The following is a 25,079-nucleotide window of genomic DNA, read 5'->3' as shown; positions in this document are numbered from 1 at the left end:
TCTCAAAGAGGAGGGAGAAAACAATAATAACATTGGAATAAGAAAATTTCTATTTAAATGATCCTCTTGTTTTCAAAGGCATATCGTATTTAAACCCTTCATTCCTGTTACTTATTAACTCAGTACAGAAGCAGCTGAAGTTTTATATATTCTTTTTCTTATTTAAACTTTCTTTATTAAAACTTAAGCCAGAGAATTAAGATTCTCATCCTAGAGACCTTAAATAAAAGACCATGTTTCATCTACGTAAACAACTCCCTCCAACCATATCTGATCCAGTTTTTAAATTGAGAAAAACTAGATGAAATAACATTCCAAAATGTTGGGAATGTTTCTTTTGTGGGCCTCTGGTGCACAGAGCCCCCCGCACTCCACGCGTTTCCTAGGAGTACAGTACTTGCCATCCTTTCTGCTTTGAAGCTGCTTCTCCCAGGGCCCTCCCACTCACAGCTTCCCAGAGGCGTTTCCTGAGACCACACACCCAGTGGGTCTCAGAGAGTTTCCTGTTTTGTCTCCTTGGCAGCACTTACAATTGATGCCTGAAAATATTTACTTTTTATGTTCTTCTTTCTCTCCTCCACCAGCATGTAAATTCCAAAGGGCTGGGACTGTCGTCTTGTTCAACATTGCTTAATTGCCCATGGCAGAGTGGGCATGGGTATTGTAAAAGACAGTGGAGTTCAAGCAGCAACCAGCATAGTCTGACTTGCAGCCATCTGTGTCATTGGCTAATTAATCATGAAGTGAAATAGATAGGAAGACTACTCAACTCTTACTTGATCTGTATAAGTAGAAAACTTATATGACTAGTGAATGAAAATCTAACTTGAGTCATGTCCCCTCCATCATTCCCAGACTGGAGCTGGTTTACAGACCCAGAACCAACAGAATGAAGGGGAGGCTGGGCCTCCTTGAAGAAGGATCTTTGTACCCAGCTAAATATTTATACTGTTAGTCTTTCTCCCAGCTTCCCCAAAGGGACTGAAGGCCTTTTACCAGGATGAGTGTGCATGGGAGAAAGGAAATAATCAGACTTCTCAGGGCTTGTGGACACTGGCTCTAAGCTGACACTAATTCCAGGAGACACAAAATGTCACTGTGGTCAACCAGTCAGAGCAGGGGCTTATGGAAGGCAGGTAATCAATGGTGTTTTAGCTCAGGTCTGTTTCACAGTGGGCCAAGTGAGTCAGGCACTGAATCCATCCTGTGCCTGATTCCACAGTTCTGGACTGCATAATTGGAACAGACCTACTCAGCAGCTGGCAGAATTCCCACATTGGTACAGAATCCCCACATTTAATTGGTACAGGGCCTGTCCATCAGCTCCATTTACTAGGAATTTTAGAACAAAGAGAAGTTCTAGTTCAGAGAATCCAAACTTTTCATTTTGCAGATTAAGGTGCAGTGGTGGAACCAGGAATAACTCAGCTAGGACTTAAATTGCAATTAAAGTCATTTTAAACTTGCAACTCTGTAAATAAGTAAACTGTACATTCTGAATCCAAGGTTTACCTGTCTGTGTGTTGATTTTATCAAAAATGCTACAGATTTCCAGTTGCTGTGTCTTATTTCATTGCTGAAGCATCATTAGCAGCACTGTTTCTGCATATAAAGGGGACTGGAAGGAGTTCTTCTTTTATTTTATTTTTTGTTTTATTTTGTTTTTTGAGATGGGATCTCACTCTGTCACCCAGGCTGGAATGCAGTGGTGCGATCATGGCTCACTGCAGCCTTGACCTCCTGGGCTCAAGTGATCCTCGTACCTCAGCATCCTCAGTAGCTGGGACCACAGATGCATGCCACCACACCCAGCTAATTTTTGAAAATGTTTTGTACAAACGAGGTCTCCCTATGTTGCCAAGGCTGGTTTCAAACTCCTGGATTCAAGTAATCCTCCTGGCCTTGGCTTTCCAAAGTGCTGGGATTACAGGCATGAGCTGCTGCACCTGGCCAAGCTCTTGTTTTAAACTGAGATCTACTTGGGTTTATATTTTTATTGTCTCCAAATGTGCTTTCCTCTTAATTCATCAAACCAAGTCATGAGCATATCTTCTTAGAAACACAAATATGTCCAGCTGACATATTGTATGTGACTTTAAATGTTTATTCGGTACAATGAATGATTTTTCTGCCTGGGGACAACAGCGTTTTGTGGGAAGGAGGACTAGGACATCACCAATTATTCATCTGTCTATCACTTTCCTAAACTAATCTCACACCAAGAAACAGACACTTTCCTCCCCTCTTTTGTTATAGACAATTAGAAAGATGGGAAATGGAGTTGGCACCATTGATTCATTTTTATTTGACCCAGAATTAAATTATTTGTATCCAGTCACTGTTAATTATGGGAATGATAGTACTTCGGATGCTAGGCCATATCAGAGTCGGGAGCTTCTCACTGAGGGCCTGGCACTGCTAAGCAGGAAGGTCAGGAGAAAAATATAATAGCAACAGAAATTAAAATGAAATTTCAATGTGTCTGTATATAGTAAATGAAAGAATAGTAATTTCTTCCTCTGTGAATAGAGCCTACCAAATGTGTACTTCATAGCTATTTGCAATATTCATTCATTAGCTGTATTGAGTTATAGTAAGAATACCTTGGCTTTGTAGAAATCATCACCATTAACTGGAATTATTCAGAATGCTTTATATGTAGCATCCCATTTATTTCCACAATTGTTTTAAATAATTTGTCATGTAAAAATTGTGTGCCTTTTTTATTAGAAAATTGAGGCACAGAGGCCGGGCACGGTGGCTCATGCCTGTAATCCCAGCACTTTGGGAGGCCGAGGTGGGCGGATCACGAGGTCAGGAGATCGAGACCATCCTGGCTAACATGGTGAAACCCCGTCTCTACTAAAAATACAAAAAATTAGCCAGGCGTGGTGGCGGGTGCCTGTTGTCCCAGCCACTCGGGAGGCTGAGGCAGGAGAATGGCGAACCCGGGAGGCGGAGCTTGCAGTGAGCCGAGATCGCGCCACTGCACTGCAGCCTGGGCGACAGAGCAAGACTCCATCCCCCCCCAAAAAAAAAAGAAAAAGAAAATTGAGGCACAGATTGATTATTGCTTCCAAATGTTCAACAGACACCCAGTCTTCTGAATTTTGGTCTGATTCTGAGCTATGAGGTTTTTCCCTTCAAAGTAGTCTTTTTCTTAAAATAATCATATTGGAAAAATGCAGTCATTTAAAATTTTGTTTAAGACTTTTAAAATGTATTTTATCAAACACCTCTATAGTGCTTGCCGCATGAGAGATGCTGTGTTCAGCACTTTATATTAGTAAATATTGACTCTCATCAGTGACCCGGTGAGAAAGATGCTATTCATTATTCATATATCTTAACTATATGTCATAAATGAGGAAGTTGAAGTACAGAGAGGTGAAGTTCCTATCTGAGGTCACACAATAAGTAATGTAATCAGGTTTCATACCCAGGCAGTCTGGCTCCAGGGCCCATGCTCATAACCATCAGGCTGTGCTGTGCTTCAGACTCAACCAGAAATGTCTCTGATTTCATATGGCACAACGTATACATGATATGTGCTCATACGTGTTTGAACAGATCAGTCCAAAAATATCTCTGGCCCCAGAGCATCAGAATGGAAAGACCTTCCCCAATATGTAAAATGAGGCAACAGTCAAGATTATCTTTAATCCAAAAATAATATAAAACCCAAATTGTAAACAGTGTGTCAGTGTTTTCTTAGAGCTGCGTTGTCCAACATGGTAACCACTAGCTTCATGTAGCTACCAAGCACTTGAAATGTGACTAGTCCAAGTTGAGATGTGTTGTAGGTATAAAATACATAGCAGTGGATTTCAAAGACCTAGAACATATAAAAGAATGCAAAATATCTCAATAATTTTACAGTGATTACACGTTAAAATAATATTTTACATATATTGAGTTAAATGACTATATATTAAAATTAACTTTACGTGATTGTTTTGTTTTAATGTCTCTTCTGGAAAAATTTAAAATTACATACGTGGCTCACATTTTCTATTGGAAAGCACTGTCAGGCAATGCTTTTTACTTTCCAACAAAAAGGCTGACCTTTTGGACACATTTTGTTTCCCAATATACCCTTTAGCAAAGGTACTATTGATCACAAAGGAGAAGGAACAGAACAAAAGATCTTCCAGACCCACAGTGTATAATTGTGAAAAATAAGCCATATGCACTCTTTAGAATTCACTCTCTGGAGCCCACAGCAGGAATTTGTGTGCTTCATGCCTGCACCTCCAACAACTGGTGATGTGCCTGGCCCAGAGTTTGACTGGGTGAGGGGGTGGATAGAGGGATAATGGGTGGACAATGGGTAAATGAAGGGTGGGTGGGAGGATGACTGCAGGAATGGATGAGGAAATGTATACAGCAAGGGGCTAGATACATCTGCATGTTTTATCATTAATTATAGAACATCATAATGGTCGTCACCATCTTTATTCATGGCACCTTTAGATGCTATGGGAAGGCATTCTTCCAACTGTATCAATAGCTAATTTTTTTTCGAGACAGTATTAAAGTCTTGATCCATGACTACCCCACTTCCCTCACTGGTACTAAGTCTGCTACTGTGGATGCATAGACCTCCACAGTTTTAGGGGGTTAGGCCACCAATCTGATAGCAAACCAGGGCTAAGGGAGTTGAATTGCAGCGGTTTTCTTCGCAATGCAGTTTTCCCCACAAATTATATACTTAAAGATCAATATTTTTTAAATAACCAAATTTTCTACTCATTATTCTATTCATAGTTTACATAATATTTAGAAAATGACAACTTCATATATCGAAGAATATTATTTTTCAAATTGTGGCGTTGGAAATTGAAGACTAAAGCTACCCAAATTATCCATCCTTTGGCATTGCCACTGGGCAAAGGAAATTCTTGTTCTTGATTTGATGATGAGTTAGGTTACCAGTATGTATTTTTCTCCCATTTCTATCTTTATCATTGATAGCAAACATGTGCCTTCTGATCTATACAGCAACCTTATTTTCTGTGCCAACCTAGCCTATTCAGAAAGAGTGTTAGGTGTGTGCTCTTTCATCTAAGCCTCTGAACAATCTCCCCAAGGTCTGTGATACTCTATTTACTTTCATAAAGTGGAAGAGACTGAAAGGTTCATCTTTGGACTGCTGCTCTAATCCCTTATTTCTGGGTCCAATTTATAACATAATAAATTGGCTCTGAATTGCTTTGCAATTTGCCTGACAGTTCAGTGTCTTCTCTCCTTTTTGTTGATTCCGAGTAAGAATTAAAAGAATATTTTTCATGCAAGTTATTTGTAATTGTGATTCCTGACATAGGCCAGACCATTCACTAATCTTTTTATAATCCTATAATACTTGTCTTATAAAAGCTGCCAGAGTCAGCTCTTGGTAGACTCTGCCCTCTGTTTATTATTTGTATTGAACATGTGACTTTACAATGATTATTCAACTTTCTCCTTAATTATGTTCTTGCAGAATGTCCCATTTTCCAGTGGAAATGGGAAATGGAAGATTGGGGTAAAGGACTGCTTGACAATTATATGGTGAAATAAGTTAGAATGAATTATTCTTTGTTACATACTAGCTAGAAAATTAAAGCAGAATAGAATTACTCAGTAGAATCTCTTCTCAAGACAAAGAATCATCAAACATTCCATAATTTCTCTCTAAAATGCCATGCTTCAAGCCATTTTAAGTACAATTACTCTTTTTATCTATAACCTCCCTCTTTCATTGAAGAAACCTAAACCCCTCCCCACCTTTGCCTGAAACAGCGTACATCAGTGTGATGAAGCACAGCAACAAACATAATCCCCACTGGTTTGCCATCTGAACTGGAGTAAGACGAGGCATGGCTGTGAAATTCACAGTCAGGCTTCCCAGTTTCCCAGTGAGGTTTGTGCATGCAGGAAGACTTGGCATACTCTGTCATCCTGTTGTGCTAAACTGGTTTAACTTGTGTGCCTCACATTTCCCAGCAGAGGAGAAATTTTGTCTGTAATGCTAACACATTCTTTGCCTTGCACAATATGCCACTTGTGAATTTGCCTTAGATTATTGGGGAAAATAAATGAATATATTTCATGATATTTACCAGATGCCTAGTATTGAGTCATGTGCAGACCTATTGAGGTGTTGTGCGTGTGTGTGTGTGTGTGTGTGTGTGTGTGTGTGTCTGTGTCTGCTTGCCTGTGCGTTGGGGAGATTCTGATTCATTCTAGAAATGTGTTTAATACAGAATGTTTTAGTTTCTTTATATTTGTATAGTTAAAGTTGCAAAAACCTAGAACTAATATTTCTTAAGGAATAACTCCAACTCTGAAATTCCAAATATTAACATTCTATTTCATTTGTATAAATTAAATTATTTTGAATCTGGCTAATCTCACACCTACGTAGAGTGTGAATTTCTATTATTATTCCTTCTGTGCCTCTTATTACCAAGGATAATTAAGATTTGACATTTTTGACAGCTAATAAAATAGACTTAATATCCAATACTGAGAAAAATTCTTTATAAGCCACTCTGATCTCATTGCTTCATTTATGTAAATGTTCCATTAAATATAACTTGAAAAAAATGAACTTGAACAGATTTCAACAGTAGCTAACTGATCATTCTATAACGAACACTAAGGTCTCCATGTAAACTGGATTTAAGGATGTGTTACCCATCAGTTAATGTAAAAGATATTTGTGTCTTATATTATAGACTTTTATATAAAACCAATTATATTTTCCACATTAGCCCCCCACTGCAAAACTTTCTCAACCCTAGCGCTATTAATATTTTGGACTGGATAGTTCTTTTTTGTAAGGAGCTGTTCTGTGAGTTGTAGGGTGTTTAGCAGCATCCCTGGCCTCTACCCTCTAGATGTCAGCAGCAGTCCCCAAGGTATGACAACCTAAAGGTCTCCAGACATTGCCAGATATCTGCAGGGAGCAAAGAGGGGCAAAATCAGCTCTATTTAAGACCTACTGATAAATGGGAATTTAAGGACTTTCATTTACATTTTTTAAATTTCTTCATATATTTTCAGAAATTGTATCTTAGTGTAATAAACAAACAAAAAACAACAAATAAGGAAATTTTTAACCCCTCACATGCAATATTGAGGTAGAATCATAATGGGAAACTTCTTTTTAATTTATAAGATTTGGGGGTTGGGGAGTGGCAGATTTTTCTTATCTTCAAAACTTACCAGAGGAACCAAATTATGTTGTAAGACCTGAAAGCTCTTGCTTTATCTCTTCCCTAAACATTTTTCTGATGATCATTATAGCATCTGCAACCTTTTTCTGAAATGCTCACAGGTGTTATAGAAGCTCCTGGAATGCCCAGTGGGATTGCCCAGTGTCCTCTGAGCAGTTCCAAGGGAGCTCTCTCCACAACAAGGACCGTCAGGTCATTTGGTCAAGGGGTGACCACAGCAACTAAGGCATAGAGCAACTCAGGAAGCCTTTGGGGGCTCCATTGCTGTCAAAACTTTCAGTCCAGCACCCTCAACTTCTATTATGGTCATATTGGTTCAGAAAGTGAGGTGTATCTTTCTATTCACTGGAGATCTTTAAATCATCAGAACAGATTACTCCAGGAGACTTGGTATGCCAACTACAACATTGAAGAGTCTGGGAAATTCAGTTCTTTTGCGTAAACACTTAGCACATGTCCACTGGGCCAGTTAATGGGGACTCAAGAATGAATATGATATAGTCCCCACCTTCAAGGGGTTTATGGGGTGTGAAACACTAGTAATAGTAATAGTTTCTTCTCTGTTTAAAGGACATCACAGTAGGACAAGGAGTAATTTTTTCCCCAAAATAGATCATCAGCCCACAATAAGAAATGTGAATGCTTGGATTGTTTTATATATGGCTGAGTCTAAATAACTTTGCAAAGGATTTAAATAGAAGCCTTCTCTAATTCTTCAGACTCACTTATCCCTTAGTATTCCTTAGCAGTTCCTTGCAGCCTGCTTTACAAACAAGTATTGAGAGACATCCAGAAAAAATAACCACGTGAAAAAGAGGCATTGAATAAAAACCAGCCAGATTGCCTAGAAGCCCCTACAAGTTGGTGTTTTCTTATGTAACAATGATTTGTTGAAAACTAACAGGCAAATCTACAGTCTTCCACTTGAAATTATAGCCACACTGCAAAAAAAAAAAAAGAAAGAAAGAAATTATAGCCACACTGAAGTACATTTATCTTGGTCCAGAGGGGGCTGGCATATCCTGACATACAATAGTGCCTTCATGAAGTTTAAGTTATAGCTATTAAGAGGATGTCCAGAGTCCTGATGAAACATTAATGAGGATGTTAAAAGTCAGTAAAAACTAGGACTATTTTTATGCATTGAGAAGTTAAGCCACAGAGTAGGGAGCTGGGATTTTATGGTGCAGAGAAACGGATTCTTCACATCAAATGAAAAAAAGGAGTAGCATTAAATTATTTGTGACACAGACATTTTATTTCATACTAGGATTGTGTGTTATAATGAAACCACTTATAATCTGTTCAAAATATTGTTCAGTTTTAAAATTCAACCAGCTTACTGTATCAATAAGCATCACACATTTGTTTTTTGTCATGATTAATATGTGATATTTGTTTTCAGGGCTTTTAATGATCACAGATAGCAAGCAAGCATGCAGCTTACCCCTTGAAAGGGCCTCACTCTGTCACCCAGGCTGGAGTGCAGTGGCCCTTTAAGGCTCACTACAGCCTCAAACTCCTGGATTCAAGTGATCTTCAGCCTCCCAATGGTGTTTGTAGACAGCCTGGTGGAGTCTCGTGGCACAGAAGATTAATTAAACGATGTCTTTCAATTTTACTATCTGCATTCCATCAAAAAATAAAAATAAAATAAAATAAAATTCAACTAGCTATCCATTGTATGAGCTCCTCAAGAAGCCCAGGCAAGAGAATTGTATGAGTCTAATACGGTGCAGTATAGAGCCAGCTCTGAGCCCCCACCACATGCATTTGTTTCTTGTTTGAGGGTTTGGTTATGGACTTGGACTTGGTTGGCTGCCTCTGTGTGTGATGGTGCTAAATCTGAAGACAGGTTGAGTCACACCTCTAAGAATTTTAGGTAGAACCACCGCTGTCATAGCCCAGAGAAACTGATATAGATGCCTAAAGTTTGTGAATTTTAAACTCTTTGAACAGGAACTCCCACTAAGAAACACGCCGTGACCCATTATATATTTTATATATGTATATTATACATTACAAATATGTTTATAACACAAATTTCATGAAATGATACTTATGCTTATCCTTATTACTTAGGTTGCACTTAAATATTTTTATCACTATCTCATTTTTTAAAATGCTCTTTACCGTTTATAGCTACTAAACTAAATTTTGCAACCCACAGATTGAAAAGCACCAGCCTAAGTGGTCTTCCTATGTCCACTGATGTGTAACTATGGCATCACTTTAAACAGAGGCAAACACATGAAATGGTGCCATATTTTCACCTACCAGTTGATGCAGGATGACATTGTAAATCCCGTGGTTTATTTGGTACACTAGTTTGCTGCCAAAATGACCTTTCCCTAAATTGCATTTGTTAAGAACACTGCCAATACTTCTTTATCGTATCAAAGGCTCTAAGAAAATCAGTTATTGCTAAATAAATAAACATGCTTTAGTCCTTGACATCAAATTTGCATGAAATGTCAATAGCAATTTACCTTACAGAAATCTGAACAAAAATGAATCAGTGCACACTTCCTAACTCTATTAGATTTTGTGTCATCTCAACAATGTACTGATGTTGTGTGTCTTTTTAAACAAATACTTTAAAATTCACATATTGCTTGGAGTGATAGTAATATTTTTCTTTACTACCTTGCTTTTTGAGGCAGTGCTTCCTAAAGTTTTAGGGCCAAGACCTATTTGAAATTCTGATGAAATCTATGGCCCATCTCCTAAAAATGAGCACTATTTTGATTCCATAAACCCTCATTTGAGCACCCTTACCCTGGGTGTAGGTCACTGTTTCTGTCATCTCCCCAGAGCTCAGTCAGCAGCTTGTATAACTAGCTCCTACTGAAAGGAAGCATTATATTCCATTCTACTGATATCTAAACCACCAGCTCCTTATTTTATTCTACAAGTGTCCCTTTCATGTTTACTTATTTAGCAGTCATATCTACTGGATTGGGACTAGAGCTAATCTTGGAAATGACCCCATGAGTCATTTCAACTAATGTTTGTCAACACATTAACCTAATTTAGTGCTGCTGTGGGGTAGCAGTGAGTAAATACAGATTGCAGACAGTACCCTAGAGGTGTTTGAAGCTGTTTTCAAAGTCCCCACATCATGAATGGGACATGGCACAGCACGTTTTTAAAAACAAGTTAATTAAAATATTCACTAGATTATAGGAAATCAATGTAAGTTTTGATAAATATCACACAAAACACAACCGTGAGCTGAAAAGCCAACGGAATCTCATGTTAAGCTCTATCAGCCACCTGAGACAAACACCACTGCCACCTCTTGGTAACATAGCTTAATTGCAGGTTCAAGTTTTTGAAGGGATAATAAACCTATATTAAATATAGAGACTATAATTTTTACATTGTAAAATAATAGAAAATATATGTTTGTTGATATGCTGGGATAGGGAGAAAGCATGTGTTGTTAGAGTTTGCTTTGGCTCTGCCCTTTGCGTCTCACATGAGCTGTCCACACCCGATTTCATATATTCTCTGTACCTCTTGGCAGGATCGGAGGAGCCATACCCACTGTGTTCTCGTACTTTGCTGAAGTGCTGGCCCGGGAAAAGCGGGGCGAACACCTGAGCTGGCTCTGCATGTTCTGGATGATCGGTGGCATCTACGCCTCTGCCATGGCCTGGGCCATCATCCCGCACTACGGTAAGAGGCTGGCCTTGCACTAGCTGGGCAGTCACTTCATTTTGCTTCAGACTCCATTCCCGTCTTCTTCCTCTCTTCTAAGGGCTACTTTGAGAAAAACTACTCATCATCATGTTTCTCCTTTTCATAGTGTCCAGGAGTTTTTCCCCTCTGTGTAGAGATCTGTATAAAGTAAGACTGTATCAAATGCCCTTCTGGTTATATGAATGTAATGGGGGGAAAATATTTTCCTCTACTATGCTTTCACAAGATTTCTGGTCATCAAAATGTGTGGGGTGTTTTCTCCCACTGACCAATTCTCCAATAGCTGGGTGTGCTACAATTTAACTCAATTCTGACACTATGTTACTTGGGGTTGGAGTCAAATCGCACAGATTAAGGGCTCAGTCCCACAAGACTGCCTCCCATTTCAGAGGCCAATTGTAAGTCCAGGCCTCTGGAACTTCTGACTGACGAGCTATAAATGGGAGGTTCCTATAACCCCCACCCTCAGGTTTGATCATTTGCTAGAATGGCTCACAGAACTCAGGGAAACAACTCTCATTCACCAGTTTATGGCAAAGGATATGGCAAAGGATGTAGATGAACAGCCAGGTGAAGAGAAACACAGGGCAAGGTGTGTGGGAAGAGGTGAGGGGCTTTCATGAGTTCGCCGCCTCACCACCCTCCCAGTGCCTCCACATGTTCAACAACCCAAAAGCTCTCCAAACTCCATAGTTCAGGGATTTTTATAGAGGTTTCTATAGGCATGATTGATTAGGTATGATTGATTATTAACTCAATCCCCAGCCCCTCTCCCCTTCCTGGAGGATGGGGGTGGAGCTGAAAGCTCCAAGCTTATGATCATGGCTTGGTCTTTCTGGTGACCAGTCCCACTCAGGAGCCCACCAACAGTTGTCTCGTTAGAAGAAAAGATGATCCTATTACCCAGGAAATTCCCAGGAAATAGAAGTGTCAGGAACCATGAATGACGACGAACACATATGTTTCTTATTATAATCACAGCATCATAGTGTACTATTGCATTTTACTGTGTTTAAAGTAATCTCTTTCATTTGTTTCCTCTGTGCTATCAATGCTGGGGATTCCTCTCCCCTCTGCCTCTCCTACCCTAAGTAGAGGTGGGAGGATACACAGATCAGCAGCAGCATGTAAGACAACATGACTTATAGTTGTTCTTGAGACTGCCATACATATCAAACACACAGAAGCACCTTTACTCAACTCTTGTGGGCTCAGTCCAAAGCTCAGCTCCACATCAGCCCCACCTCTTCTGGCAACTCAGAACTGGAATGGGAGCAGGAAAACTCCTGTTGTATGGCCTGTTGAACTGCAGAACTTTAGAGGTGACTCCACCTGTCCACACTCCCAGATCCCCTCCTCAGTTTCTCCTAAGCTCTTACTGTTTCTGCTGCCTCAGAAACCTGTACAGGTTGCATGTTTCTGAGCAGTACCCCTCAGAAGCCAAAAGCTCCAAGTTGCTTCATCTATAAGCAGTGAAATGCATGGAAAGGTCAATTGAATCCATAAATCAAATTCAATATATCAGGAAAGGGGAGAGAAGTGTTCTGGTTGCGTGTGTGTGTGTGTGTGTGTGTGTGTGTGTGTGTGTGTGTACATGCACGCACACATGTGCACATGTGCCCAAACAGGCTAAAGTTTGCAAAATAGGAATACCATATAAATTAAAACCACATGACTTCAGAAACTCACTCTCTGATCTAATCTAAAAAAATAGATTTCAAAAACTCATTCTTTGCTCATTTTTTATTTCTCTGCTTTTGTTTTAGAACATGGTAATATTTCATTGTAAAACACAGTTCTGTTAGGGAACAACCTTGGTGAAGTTGACTCATTGCTAAAATCAGACATAGACTTTAGTATTTAGATGTATTTAACTTGTTTTTTTAACTGAGTTTTAACATGCTGAGTTACAAAATCATGTCACACGCTTTCTTTTGATGAACCTGAAAAGTTACATGAAAACTGAAGTCGTATTTAACAACAACAAAAGCAAGATATAAGGAATTGGTTACTTGGCCTGAAGAGAACTTCTTTGCTGAACATTTACATTGAGTTCAGGGTGCCAAGCTCAAGTGGTGGGTTTTTCATTTTTAAACTCTTAGGTCACTTCTGGGCCAGAGATGCCCTCATACAGGCAGGTTCCCATATCCACCATGAGGCTTGTCTTCTGCCACCATCCAAGGAATTCAAGATTTTTTTTTTTTTAATTTGAGATCTCAGGACCTCAGCCACCCTCAGAACCTTCCTCGGTAGAGCAGCGTCTAACTCATGCCCCACTCAACTCACTGGTTCAAGTGGAAAAGCCACTCAGGAATTGCTTTATAGGAACTATGTTTAAGAAGGTGAATAGGAAATGCAGAGTCCAGCTTTACCCATCATTGCTCCAGAGCTAGTCTATCCATTCATACTCTTTGTGCATATTCAAATAAGGGCTGCTCCAGGTAGGTAGCCAGAAGTGCTGCCTTACTTATCATCTCTGCCAACTACTCACAGAGGGCTCAACCTGGCAAATTTATACAGCAGCTGAAGTGCTTTTTTCTCTCTCTCTCTTTTTCTTTTTTTTTTAATACCTTCTTAGCCGGCCTTCAGGCCAGCCTTGTTCTCTTTTCAGCCTCTGATGAGAGCCTTGCTCCTTGGCTCTCGCTGAGCTTGCTCTCTGGAGCCCCTTGTCTCCCTGGTTAATGGCTGTCTCTTTCCTGGTCCTCCCTTCCCATCATATCGCTCAGAATTTCACCTGCTGGCCTTCTTAAACACGTAACTCACACTGGCTTCTGCAGCCTACATGTGTCTGTATGTCCACCAAGCCCGGGCATGACTGTTTTTATTTTTAGTTTTTTTTTCTTACTAGGGATTCAGTTCCTCTCACTCTGCCTTTCACACATCCCTGCCCTTGAACTCTGGATGGTTCCAGATTTTCTCTCCTGCCTTGTCACCGGTCAGTCAGTGGCCAACCCACAAAGAATAAGCATGATCACCACTTTCCTTTTTCCAAAGTACACTTAGATACTTCTTGTTTATAGCTACAAGGGCTAATTAATTCATATATAACTAGAATGAGGGAAAGTTGGGAATCATAAACAATGCATGAAAAGTTACAAAAACAATGACAACACAACAAAATTAAATGTCGGAGGCTGATATCAACTTTTATGTTGACAACACCTTGAGAAATAATGACCAGGTTAGGAAATGAGTAATGTCAATATGAAAACCTTATGCCCATGCTTTACTAAAGGCTTTCAGTGGCCAGAAGTGTGGCAAAAAAAACATATATTTTATTCAATTCTGTCCGCAAATTAAAATTAAAAATGAAAAGCTTTAAAAATAACTTTGCTGAGGTCATTGTTGTACTCTTGCAATTTGAAGAGTTTTAATTTTTGTTTTAAAGTTTAATTTTTAAAATCCTGTGCTGAGGCTTCTGGAGTGCTAATGACATTCTATATCTTGAGCTGGGTGGAGGTTTTTAATGAATTTTTGAATTGTAAAATTCGTTAAACTGAGTGCTTAAGATTTGTGCATGTTACTATATGAATGTTACACTTTTTCACAAACACTTTTTAGTAAGTTTACCACCTCCCCCATACCCTGAAAACACTCATGCTTGGATTTACCCCACGTCAATCAAATCAGATTCTCTGGACAAGAGACGCAGCATTGAGAGTTTTTATTCTTATTTTTTTCAGCTTTATTGAGGTATGATTGACAAGTAAACATTATATACATTTAATATGTACAACTTGAAGGTTTGATATATGTGTACATTGTGAAATGATTACCACAATCGAGCTAATTAACATCTTTCATGTGTGTATGATGAGAACACTTACTCTCAGCAAGTTTCGAGTATACAATACAGTACAATATTATTAACTATAGTTACCATGCTGAATATTAGATCTCCAGAACTTATCATCTTATAACCAAAAGTTTGTGCCCTTTGACCAACATCTCCCCCCATCCCTCAATTCCTGGTAATGACTCTTAACTACTCTCTGTTTCTATGAGTTCAACTTTTCAGATTTCACATATCGGTGAGTTTGTGCAATATTTGTCTTTTCATGTCTGGCCTATTTCACTTAACATAATGCCTTCCAGATTCATTCATGTTGTTACAAAGGGAAGGATTTCTTTCTTTTTAAAGGCTGAACAAAATTCCAATATGTGCATATATGTGTGTGTGTATGTATGTACATAAGTATACACATACAGTTTTAAAGCTTTACCGTTTTTACAGTTTTATAGTTTTGAACTTACATTTAAGTCTTTAATCCATTTTAAGTTGATTTTTATCTATGGTGCAAAAGGAGGTTCCAATTTCATTCTTTTGCATATGGATATCCAGCTTTCCCAACACCATTTATTGAAGAGACTATCCTTTCCTTATGGGGTACTCTTGGTGCCCTTATCAAAGATCAGTTGACTGTATAAGCAAGGGTTTATTTCTGGGCTCTCTATTCTGTTCTGTTGGTCTATATATCTGTGTTTATGCCAATACTATACTATTTCAATTACTATGGTTTTGTAATATAATTTGAAATCAGGAAGTCTCCAGCTTTGTTCTTCTTGCTCAAGATTGCTTTAGCTACTCAGGGTCTTTTGTTGTTCCATACAGATTTTAGGATTGTTTCTTCTATTTCTGTGAGAAATGACATTGGAACTTTGATAGGGATTACATTGACTAGGTAGATCTGTTTGAGTAGCATTGACATTTTGACAATATAATTCTTTCAATCCATGAATACAATATATCTTGCCATTTATTTGCCATCTTCAATTTCTTTCATCAGAGTTTTATAGTTTTCAACATACAAATCTTTTACCTTCTGTGTTAAATTTATTCCTAGTTTATTCTTTTTGATGCTACTGTAAGTAGGATGGTTTTAATAATTTCTTTTCCAATACTTCATTATTACTGTGTAGAAACACAACTAATTTTTGTCTCTTGATTTTGTATGCTGTCACGTTGCTGAACTCATGTATTCTAACATTTTTTGGTGACATCTTTAGAATTTTCTATATACAAGATCATGTCATCTGCAGAAACATACTCTTGTTTTACTTCTTTCTTTCTGATTTTGATTCCCTTTCTTTCTTTTTTTGCCTAATTGCTCTGGCTAGGACTTTCAGTACTATCCTGAATAGAAATGACAAGAGTCTTCCTAGTCTTAGAGGGAAAGCTTTTAGCTTTTCACCATTGAGTATGTTAGCTGGGAGCTTGTCATGGATGGCCTTGATTATGTTAAGGTACATCAATAGTTTTTAAAGCTTCTGGGTGGTTCTAATGTGCAGCCAGCTTTGAGATTCTTCAGCTTCCTGTCCATGAAAGGCCCAATGGGTGACCTCAGAAGTTTGTTTTTCTGCTGGGCCCCTAGAACTTGATGGTATGTATTGGGTGGGAGTGGGGGAATGTGAATGAGAATAAGGAGAACAGTGAGCCTCATCTGTTCAGTGTTTGAGTTTCCATATTGTTGGTTTCATCCACACAAAAACACTTTCCTGTCCATCTGGTTTAGAATCACACTTAAAAAGTAATTTTGACATCTAGATATCTCTTCTTTTCAGTGATACATCTTTTAACTTTACCTAAAATAGACAAGGGGCTAAAAGTCTATCCACTTTCCCTGAAGCCTCTGAAAAAACTAAAGGCTTATATCTCTCCTCTGAAATCTGCATTGTATAAATGATGCCACAGTCCACAGAAACAAGAGCGGGTCCGCCCCTGCTGCTCTGTCCTCTTTCACTGAGGAGGCCTTTGAGTGCCCACTACTCCCTGTGCATTGAGTTTGCACCCTGCAGAGAATGAACACAGGAGTGTAATAAAGTGACTCAGAGCCAGGACCTCAGCCTTCTCATATTAGTAATGGGCTTTGCTCTGGAGAGAAGGAATGGATAATTGGCATCCACACTGCAAGTGTATTTCAAATGATAAATAACACAGAGGCTCGTGGACAGAGGTGTTCGCTGTTTCTGGGTGTCACCGTTTAGTAATTAGGGCAGAGCAGTCAGTGCACAAAGCCTGAGCCTGATGCTGTGAGACTGGAATTCTAGCCCCTGACGAGCCTCTGATGCAAAGTAGACCTTGAGTGGGTCACTAAGGATTCTGGAAGGAAATCTGGAAGGATTCTTGTGAAGTTAGACACTGGAATAAGGGATTGGATTGCTCTAAGGGCTAGTGAGTTAAGATATGGGCTGTGGCCAGGAGTTTTTGGTGGACAGTGGAGTCCGCCCAGCCTGCTGAGACCTAGCTTTTGTACCAGTGTGGAATGATGATGGTGCTTTCTCTTCATATCACTGCTATCAGAGTTGAAATTTTCCCCGGAGACAGATGGTTGCTAACATCTGAAGGTTCCCAGCATGAATGGACCTCACCCAATGCTGACAAGACCTTAGGAGGCAGAGTGCTTGGCTGTGGTCACGCCAGCACCTTCCCTGCCACCACTCCATTCAGGAACTTCTGGGCCGTCTGTGTCTCCCCCATGGCAAAGAGCAGTCCACTAGAACAAGGGAGGAGGAAGAGCAACAAACTGAGAAGGAAATGCCCTTGCCTCAAAAATCAGTGCCTGTAACAGCTGAAAATAGGTATTTAGAGTTGGCTTGGCCGGGTGCAGTGCCTCACACCTGTAAACCCAGTGCTTTGGGAGGCTGAGACAGGAGAATTGCCTACAGCCAGGAGTTCGAGAAAATTTGGCTCTTCTTGACCTAACACCTGTTCTCAAGCCTAGGCCTTCTGACCCATAGTGGGAATTGGCTACTGGTTCAGAAATAAATAAGCAGTATCTTCAGGAACAGATAGGTCAGGTGTAAAGATTCTCTTTCAGCCTTCCTGCCCTTCGTTTCTCCCTCCACACTCTGTAATAATCAGGACACATCAGCATTTAATGGAAGCCCCAGTACCTCAGGGGAAATGGGAACAGAGAGCTGAATCACAGGCACTTTCTACGTTGGCTGAGAGCTTTCATTAGGCCCAGGCTTTGGAATTGCTGCTAGACTGCGGCACTGTCTGCTCCATTAAACCCTCTGTCATCATTTTCCCTTTTAAATTCATGTGAACATCAGATGAGGTGTTCTCCCCTGCTGTGTGCATTACAGTGTGTAGCAAAGGCGTTCAATTAGCTAAATGGGAAAGTTCTTGTTTTAGCATGAAAGGCCACAGCTCTGAAAGCCCACAGCACACTGGGCCTCATCTGGCCCCCAGAATAGCCCCATGGCCTCTATCTGGCTAGCCCTTCACTGCAGATGTTATAGGGTCAAACTTGGGGCTCCCATAAACGTCATACTTACCCCACCCTACCTCTCTAGCCGTGATGAGATGTCCAGGCTTAAAAATACATGTATTCCCAAGGTTGTCCAAATTACCAAAACGTCCCTACTTCCTTTGGCTGGCAGGAGAGGCAATAGCTATCTAATTGAAGAAGGAAGCAGGGAAGGATTCCTGATTCCTCAACCAGGCAGATATTCAACAAGAAGGAAGAAGAAAGTCAGCTTCCTTGTTCACAAGAAGGAATGCACTGTGGCCAAGGGAAAGAGGTATAAAGTGAGAGGTATTTTGAGTCTCAGACCTGCTACTTCTGTGAGCTCTGTCAAAGCTTTTCAGTCTGATCCAGCCCACTCTCCTAGTCAGCATTGTAGTAAGGATTAAGCAAAATAATCTTGTTAGAATACCCAGTGTGTATTTGATGCTCAAAAATGGTAGCTCTTGTTGCTATCAGGTCATCCTACATGGGATACCCAGATTGTCAGAGCAGCCCAAATGTGAGCTACATGAAAAAAGAGGGAGAAGGAACTAAAAAGCATAAACGCTGCCTAAAGTTTGAGATTAGAGAAGTCAGAGAAAAGAAAAAAAAAAAGGATAGAAGGTAAGATAAAAGAGAACCAAGGTATTAAAATAATACTGTAAAATCTTGATGACTTTTTACCCAATAAATCAGAATCCTCCATTTTTCTGTTGGGTAATTTAATATTCAAGGGGCATGTACTATATAAAGACCCATTTTCAAGGCCATGGTGCTATCGTTCCCAGATAGAAATAACGAGAGTCTGACAACTCTAACCTGTGAGCATCAACTACCCGCTGATTCTGTGGGTTATATGGGCAGCACCAGAGCCAAGCTCTATCGCAGCACCAAGATGTCAGAGATCCTGGAGACAGGCAGTCAGTGCAATTGTTAACAACATGGGCTTAGAGGGAAGGCCCTACTTCCAAGCCACCTCTGCCCTCTCTAGCTTTGTCATCTTTAGGACAGTAACCTAGGGTCTCTGGTCCTCTGTTTCCTCATCTATAAAACAGGGATAATAATAGTATGACCTAATACAATTGCTGTACGATCGCATTACTGGGTATATACCCAAAGGATTATAAATCATTCTACCATAAAGACACATGCACATGTATGTTTATTGCAGCACTATTTATAATAGCAAAGACTTGGAACACACCCAAATGCCCATCAATGATAGACTAGATAAAGAAAATGTGGCATATATACAACATGGAATACTATGCAGTCATAAAAAATAATGAGTTCATGTCCTTTGCAGGGGCATGGATGAAGCTAGAAACCATCATTCTCAGCAAACTAACACAGGAACAGAACACCAAATACCACACGTTCTCACTCATAAGTGGGAGTTGAACAATGAGAACACATGGACACAGGGAGGGGAACATCATACACCAGGGCCTGTTGGTTGAGGTAGGCAAGGGGAGGGAGAGCATTAGGACAAATACCTAATGCATGTGGGGCTTTAAACCTAGATGATGGGTTGATAGGTGCAGCAAATCACCATGGCATATGTATAACTATGTAACAGACCTGTACATTCTACACACGTATCCCAGAACTCAAAGTGAAATTAAAAAAAAAAATACAATTGCTGTATTAAAGTATGGCATACAAAAAGTGCCTGGCACAAATGTTCATTAAGTGTAGTCTCGTATTTTCATATTTGGGACTGAAGTTTGGGTCAGGGAGGAAGAATTAAAAAGAGGAATATTTAAAAGATTGTACTCACCTTTTCCTAACCGTGTTTTCTCAATGGTTCACCTGTCATTTGAAGTTGTGGAGATGGATAAGAAAGATTAGAGGTACAGGAACAGAACTTGTAAGGCATGCCAAAGTGTCCTGTGCCCACTACTCTAGGGTGTCAGGCAGGCCTCACATGATAACTGGGGTTCCTCTCAGCAGCCCAGCCAGGACAGGCAGGTGCCAGGTGGCCCAGAGCCCTGCCCTCTCATCTTTGCCATATTTCACTGAGTGTTACAGCCCTGATGATTTTATGCTTGAGAGTCAGAGTAAGACACGACAGAGGGAAGTGATTTGGTACATTGACTTATACCAGTATTATTTCTTAATTTGTTAATTTAATTTGTTAATTTTAGGATCAATCTTATATTTTATCTCAACGAAAGAACCCTTGGCTTCCGATTTCCTTCAGTGATGGTTCACTTTTCTCCATGCAATAATAAGATGCATCGGTCAAATAAACATTGATGATATAGTCTTTAAGGGCTTAAAAAGTAGATGTGAAATTTAAAAAAAATTGTCATGTGTTTAAGTGCATGGCCATTTCTTTGAATGCATCTGTTTCATTGTTCATGGCACCCAGAAGCAAGTGTTTGGAAAGTCTCACATGCTGAAACATGGCCACAAGCCAGGTCTTCCAGCCCAGCCTCTTGTCTCTCTCCCCATCCTCTTTGTTTAGTAGGGGTAATATGGAGCCTGTAGGGAAGGCATCTATCAGCTAGGATGCAGATCGTCCCCACAGACCCAAAAGACGTCTATTTACTTTCTTAAGAGATTGAGAATTCTGGCCAGATCTGGGAAACACTTTTCAACATTCTCACGCTGACCTTTGAGGTTTGTATAGTGAACTCAGAGGAGCTGCCTCCCCTACTGTGAATTAAGCCAATTATTGTGGAATTGAAGTCTGAACTCTTCCATTCAAGCTCACCAGAAAAGGAAGTGATGTCAGGCATTTACTGAGAGCTTTCTGTGTCCCAGGCATTGTACCAGGTAGGTTATCTTAGGCACCTGATCTTAAAATGGGGAAATGGGCTTTAAAATATGGCGGTTTCCTGCTCTGGTGCTCATGTGAAGAACTGCATGTCCCTATGCTGATAGCACTGCAGATGACCCTGTCAACCCGGGGTTTGTGACCATACATCCCTCTGGTAAGTGGGTGAAGCCCACAGACCTCTTCCCAAAATAATGTTTTTATATACATAAAGCAAAATAAATAGGATTATAAATGAAATCAATTGTTTCAAAATAGTATTATCAAAATATATTAGCATATTAGGTAACAACATCTAGTGACAGGGCTAGTAGCTACCACAATTTTTAAGTAGATACAACTGTAGAAGCTGGAAATCAACTGGTGCATTCTTCTCAATCCTAGGAAACCACTGGACCCCAGATTCTCTCCAGAATCCATTTCTTCACTTTAGTTAAAAATTAGAATTGACAGCCGGGTGCAGTGGCTTATGCCTGTAATCCCAGCACTTTGGGAGGCCAAGGTGGGTGGATCACTTGAGCTCAGGAGTTCGATGCCAGCCTGGGCAATGTGGCAAAACCCCATCTCTACTAAAAATACAAAAATTAGCTGGGCATGGTGTCAGGTGCCTATAATTCCAGCTACTTGTGAGGCCAAGGCACCAGAATTGCTTGAACTTCCCGGGAAGGGACACTGTCTTAAAAAAAAAGAAAAAAAAAAAGAATTGACTAGATAGAAAGGAAAAGCCAAATTAACAAAGGTATAAGCAAGATATAAGTTTGTTTTATATCACATGAAAGCAGTCTGGATAGAGGCAGTCCGGGGCTGGTGTAGTAGCTCAGTGGTCATCATCAAAGGCCCCAATTCCTTTTTTCTTACTGCTTCTCCATTCTTAGCATGTTCCAACTGTAGGGTTGGAATTCTAGGCAGCACAAAGTGGGAAGGATTCATAAGGATATATCTGTACTCCCAGAAAGAATCTTCCTGGAAGTCCCACACAAATCCACATGAATCTCATTGGCCAGAATTTCAAGACAAAGAAAGTCTTGGAAATGTAGAGTAGCTGTTTATTCCCGGCAGCAGGGAGAATACAAATCAGTGTAGAGTGGATACAGGGAGGCAACTGGCCATCTCTGCTGCACCATTTCATTCTTACTCTGGAAAATCTTTTAGGAATGTTCCTGCATTTGATAATCTAATGTTTAAGTGTGGCCCTTCCATCCATTTTTGGATGCCAGAAACAGAAAGCAACTCTGGCTAACTCAACAGGAATTTCTTGGAAGGCTATTGGATAGCTCAGGGAATGGTCAGGAAGGCTGGAGAAACAGGCTCAGAAAACAGCAGAAGACAAAGGAATCCTTCCTTAGATGGCTCACGTGGCCTTTCAGCAAACTCAAAATTTCAGCACTCAGACCCAAAGAAAACACTTACAGTTTAACAAAAATTGGCCCAAATTACACAACTTCAGTTTTAGTGCCCCAAGGGGCTTTTAATATTGTTAGATTTTCTTCCAAAGTCATGGGGAGTTGCTGTCTTTGCAAGATGCAATCCTTAGAGGTGCCGCCTGCTGTTAGTAAATCATAATTACCCAAGCATGACGTTGTGGACAAGTCACCCCAGTGCCCTCATTCAGATAAGTGCTGAGTACACACTAATGTGTGTCAGGAGGAGAATCTGGGCCCATTTGAAGGTAGGCATAGTTTGGGCTGCTGTGGCCTTTCTATTTGGTTTCAGAGAATGTAGATACAGGGGTCTCGAGACCCTCAAGCCAGTGTGACTCCTCTTTAGCATTTCAGAGTGGATTAGACTTCCCTGGTACTCAGATCACAGTTGGCTAGATCCTGGGTCTTCCCCAAACCAAATGTGAATCTGAGCCTTACCAGCAGACTAGATCCCCCTCAAATCCTGGAGACCTTGACATACAGAAGAGACAAAGGCACCCATACCTATGGTAAGTAAAAGTAGTAACATTGGTTTTACTTATTGTAGATATAGGTGCCTACTCCAGGAGCTGTTGATGTTGGGGTTTGTCCTGAAAACAAATTGTGAATAAATCGTGAATACATTTTATAGTATTCAAAAATTAGTTTAAAAAATTAATGGCAATATCAAATGCTGGAAAGGATACAGAGAAACAGCATCTCTCATGCATTGCTTGTGGAAATGAAAGATAGTTATGGACGCTCTGGAAAGTGGTTTGGCAGTTTCTTTAAAAACCAAACATACACCTAACATATCACTCCTGGGCGTTTATCCCAGAGAAATAAAAACTTGTATCCACACAAGAGCGTATGCATGGTTATCCATACAACTTTATTTGTAACACCCAAAAGCTGAAAATAACCAAAATGTCCTGCAATACTATAAAATGCTACTCAGCAATAAGAAAGAAGTGATTGCTATAACAGCATGTATGGACCTCAACAGCATTTTGCAGAGTGAAAAGGCCAATCTCAAAAGGCATTTATGTAACATTCTAGAAATGACAAATATAGAGGTGGGAGAACACGTTAATTATTGGCAGAGGTTTGGGATGATTGGGGGGTGGGGGGTGTATGACTATAAAGGAGTTGCATCTGGGAGAACCTTGCGTTGACGTAATAGTTGAGTGTCTTGGTTTTCAATATGGTTATGTGAATCTACACATGTGATAAAATGAAACAGAACTATATACACACATTGCACTAATGTCAGTTCCATGCTTTCGATGTTGTCTATAGTTATGTAAGATTAACCATTGAGGGAAACTGGATGAAGTGTACATGGGATCTCTCTGTACTATCTTTGCAATCTTCTGTGAATCTATAATTAATTCAAAATAAAAAGTAGAAAACAAATGAGAAATACCTTTCAAGAGGACAGTCTTACATATATTATCTATTTATTCTAACAATTTTGGGGGGAAAAACAACAGTAACTATTACTACCCTTTTTTGAATAGAGATCCTGTTGCATAGAAATTTGGTCATTCCCCAGATTGACACAGATAATGGAAGATTAGACATTAGAAGCAATCATTTGATCCTTATTTCTTCAAAATGTTCTCTATACATGAAGAAGCTAAGAAACTTCTCCAGAGAGCAACACAGAGTTGGAATGGTGTCTGGGGCATTTCAACTGCCTCTACAGTGTGCATGTGTGGCCCAGATGCCAGCTACCCCTTGTCTGTCCAGGCGATGCTCTCACAGCCCCTTGCCAAGCATTCAGAGACCCAAGCCTTCATCATTTGCCATGAGAAAAACCAGTTGCATGCAGAATTTTTTGTTGTTTTAAAAATTATCTTAGGCTGAGGTGGGAGGATTGCTTGAGGCCAGGAGTTGGAGACCAGCCTGGGCAACATATATTCTATAAAAATTTTAAAAATTAGCTGGGCATGGTGGCACACACCTGTGCTCCTAGCTATTTGGGAGGCTGAGGCAGGAGGATTGCTTGAGCCTAGGAGTTTGAGGTTACAATGAGCCATGGTCAGGCCACTGCACTCCAGCCTGGGTGACAGAGCAAGACCCTGTCTCTTTATATACATACATATACATATATATATATATATGTATATAAAGATTTCATAAGAGACTGAAGAGGTTTTTTACATCACATGCTTTATAACCCACATTTGATAAATCCTGATTTGATACTTGTGTTTCCCTCAAAGACAACATAACTTCTCTCTTCTCCTCCCAACACAGCATGCAACTTCTCTAGCTCCTCTCTTCCTCCAGGAATCAACTCCACTGTCACCCCCAACCCCTTATTAGTCAGAGAAATCAAGCTCTTCCAGCTTCTGGCTCCAAACTTGCATACCTGTCTTAATCTGCTCAGGCTGCCATAACAAGATACCACAGACTGGGTGGCTTAAACAGCAGAAATTTATTTCTCACAGTTCTGGATGCTTGAAGTTCAAGATTAACATGTCGGCTGAGTTGGCTTCTGGCCACCTTCTTGCTGTGTCTGTACGTGGTGGGGAGAGGGAAGTGGTGGGGGGGATGGGCATCTCTCTCTTCTGTTTTCATAAGGCCACAGTCCTGTCAGACGAGGGTCCCACCCTTATGAGCTCATTTAACCTTAATTACCTCCCAAAGACCCTATCACTTTCAGGCATATTGGGGGTTAGAGCTTCCACAATGAATTTGAGAGACATAATTCAGTCCATAAAACCACCCATTA

At 40.1% G+C, this 25,079-nt stretch overlaps 1 protein-coding gene across 1 annotated transcript in view; it reads left to right on the top strand.

Annotated features, from left to right (window-relative positions):
• Positions 1-25,079, top strand: part of SV2C (synaptic vesicle glycoprotein 2C) — a 247,578-nt gene that overhangs the window by 114,646 nt on the left and 107,853 nt on the right. The window contains exon 4 of the mRNA XM_004058659.5: positions 10,750-10,901. Coding sequence (XP_004058707.1) covers positions 10,750-10,901 — 152 coding nt within the window. The remainder of the gene's footprint in view (positions 1-10,749; positions 10,902-25,079) is intronic.

The sequence above is a fragment of the Gorilla gorilla genome, chromosome 19 (assembly GCF_029281585.2).
Source record: "Gorilla gorilla gorilla isolate KB3781 chromosome 19, NHGRI_mGorGor1-v2.1_pri, whole genome shotgun sequence".
Lineage (NCBI taxonomy): Eukaryota > Metazoa > Chordata > Mammalia > Primates > Hominidae > Gorilla > Gorilla gorilla.
The sequence above is the reverse complement of the archived record's forward strand: the minus strand, read 5'-3'. Positions and strand labels throughout refer to the sequence as shown.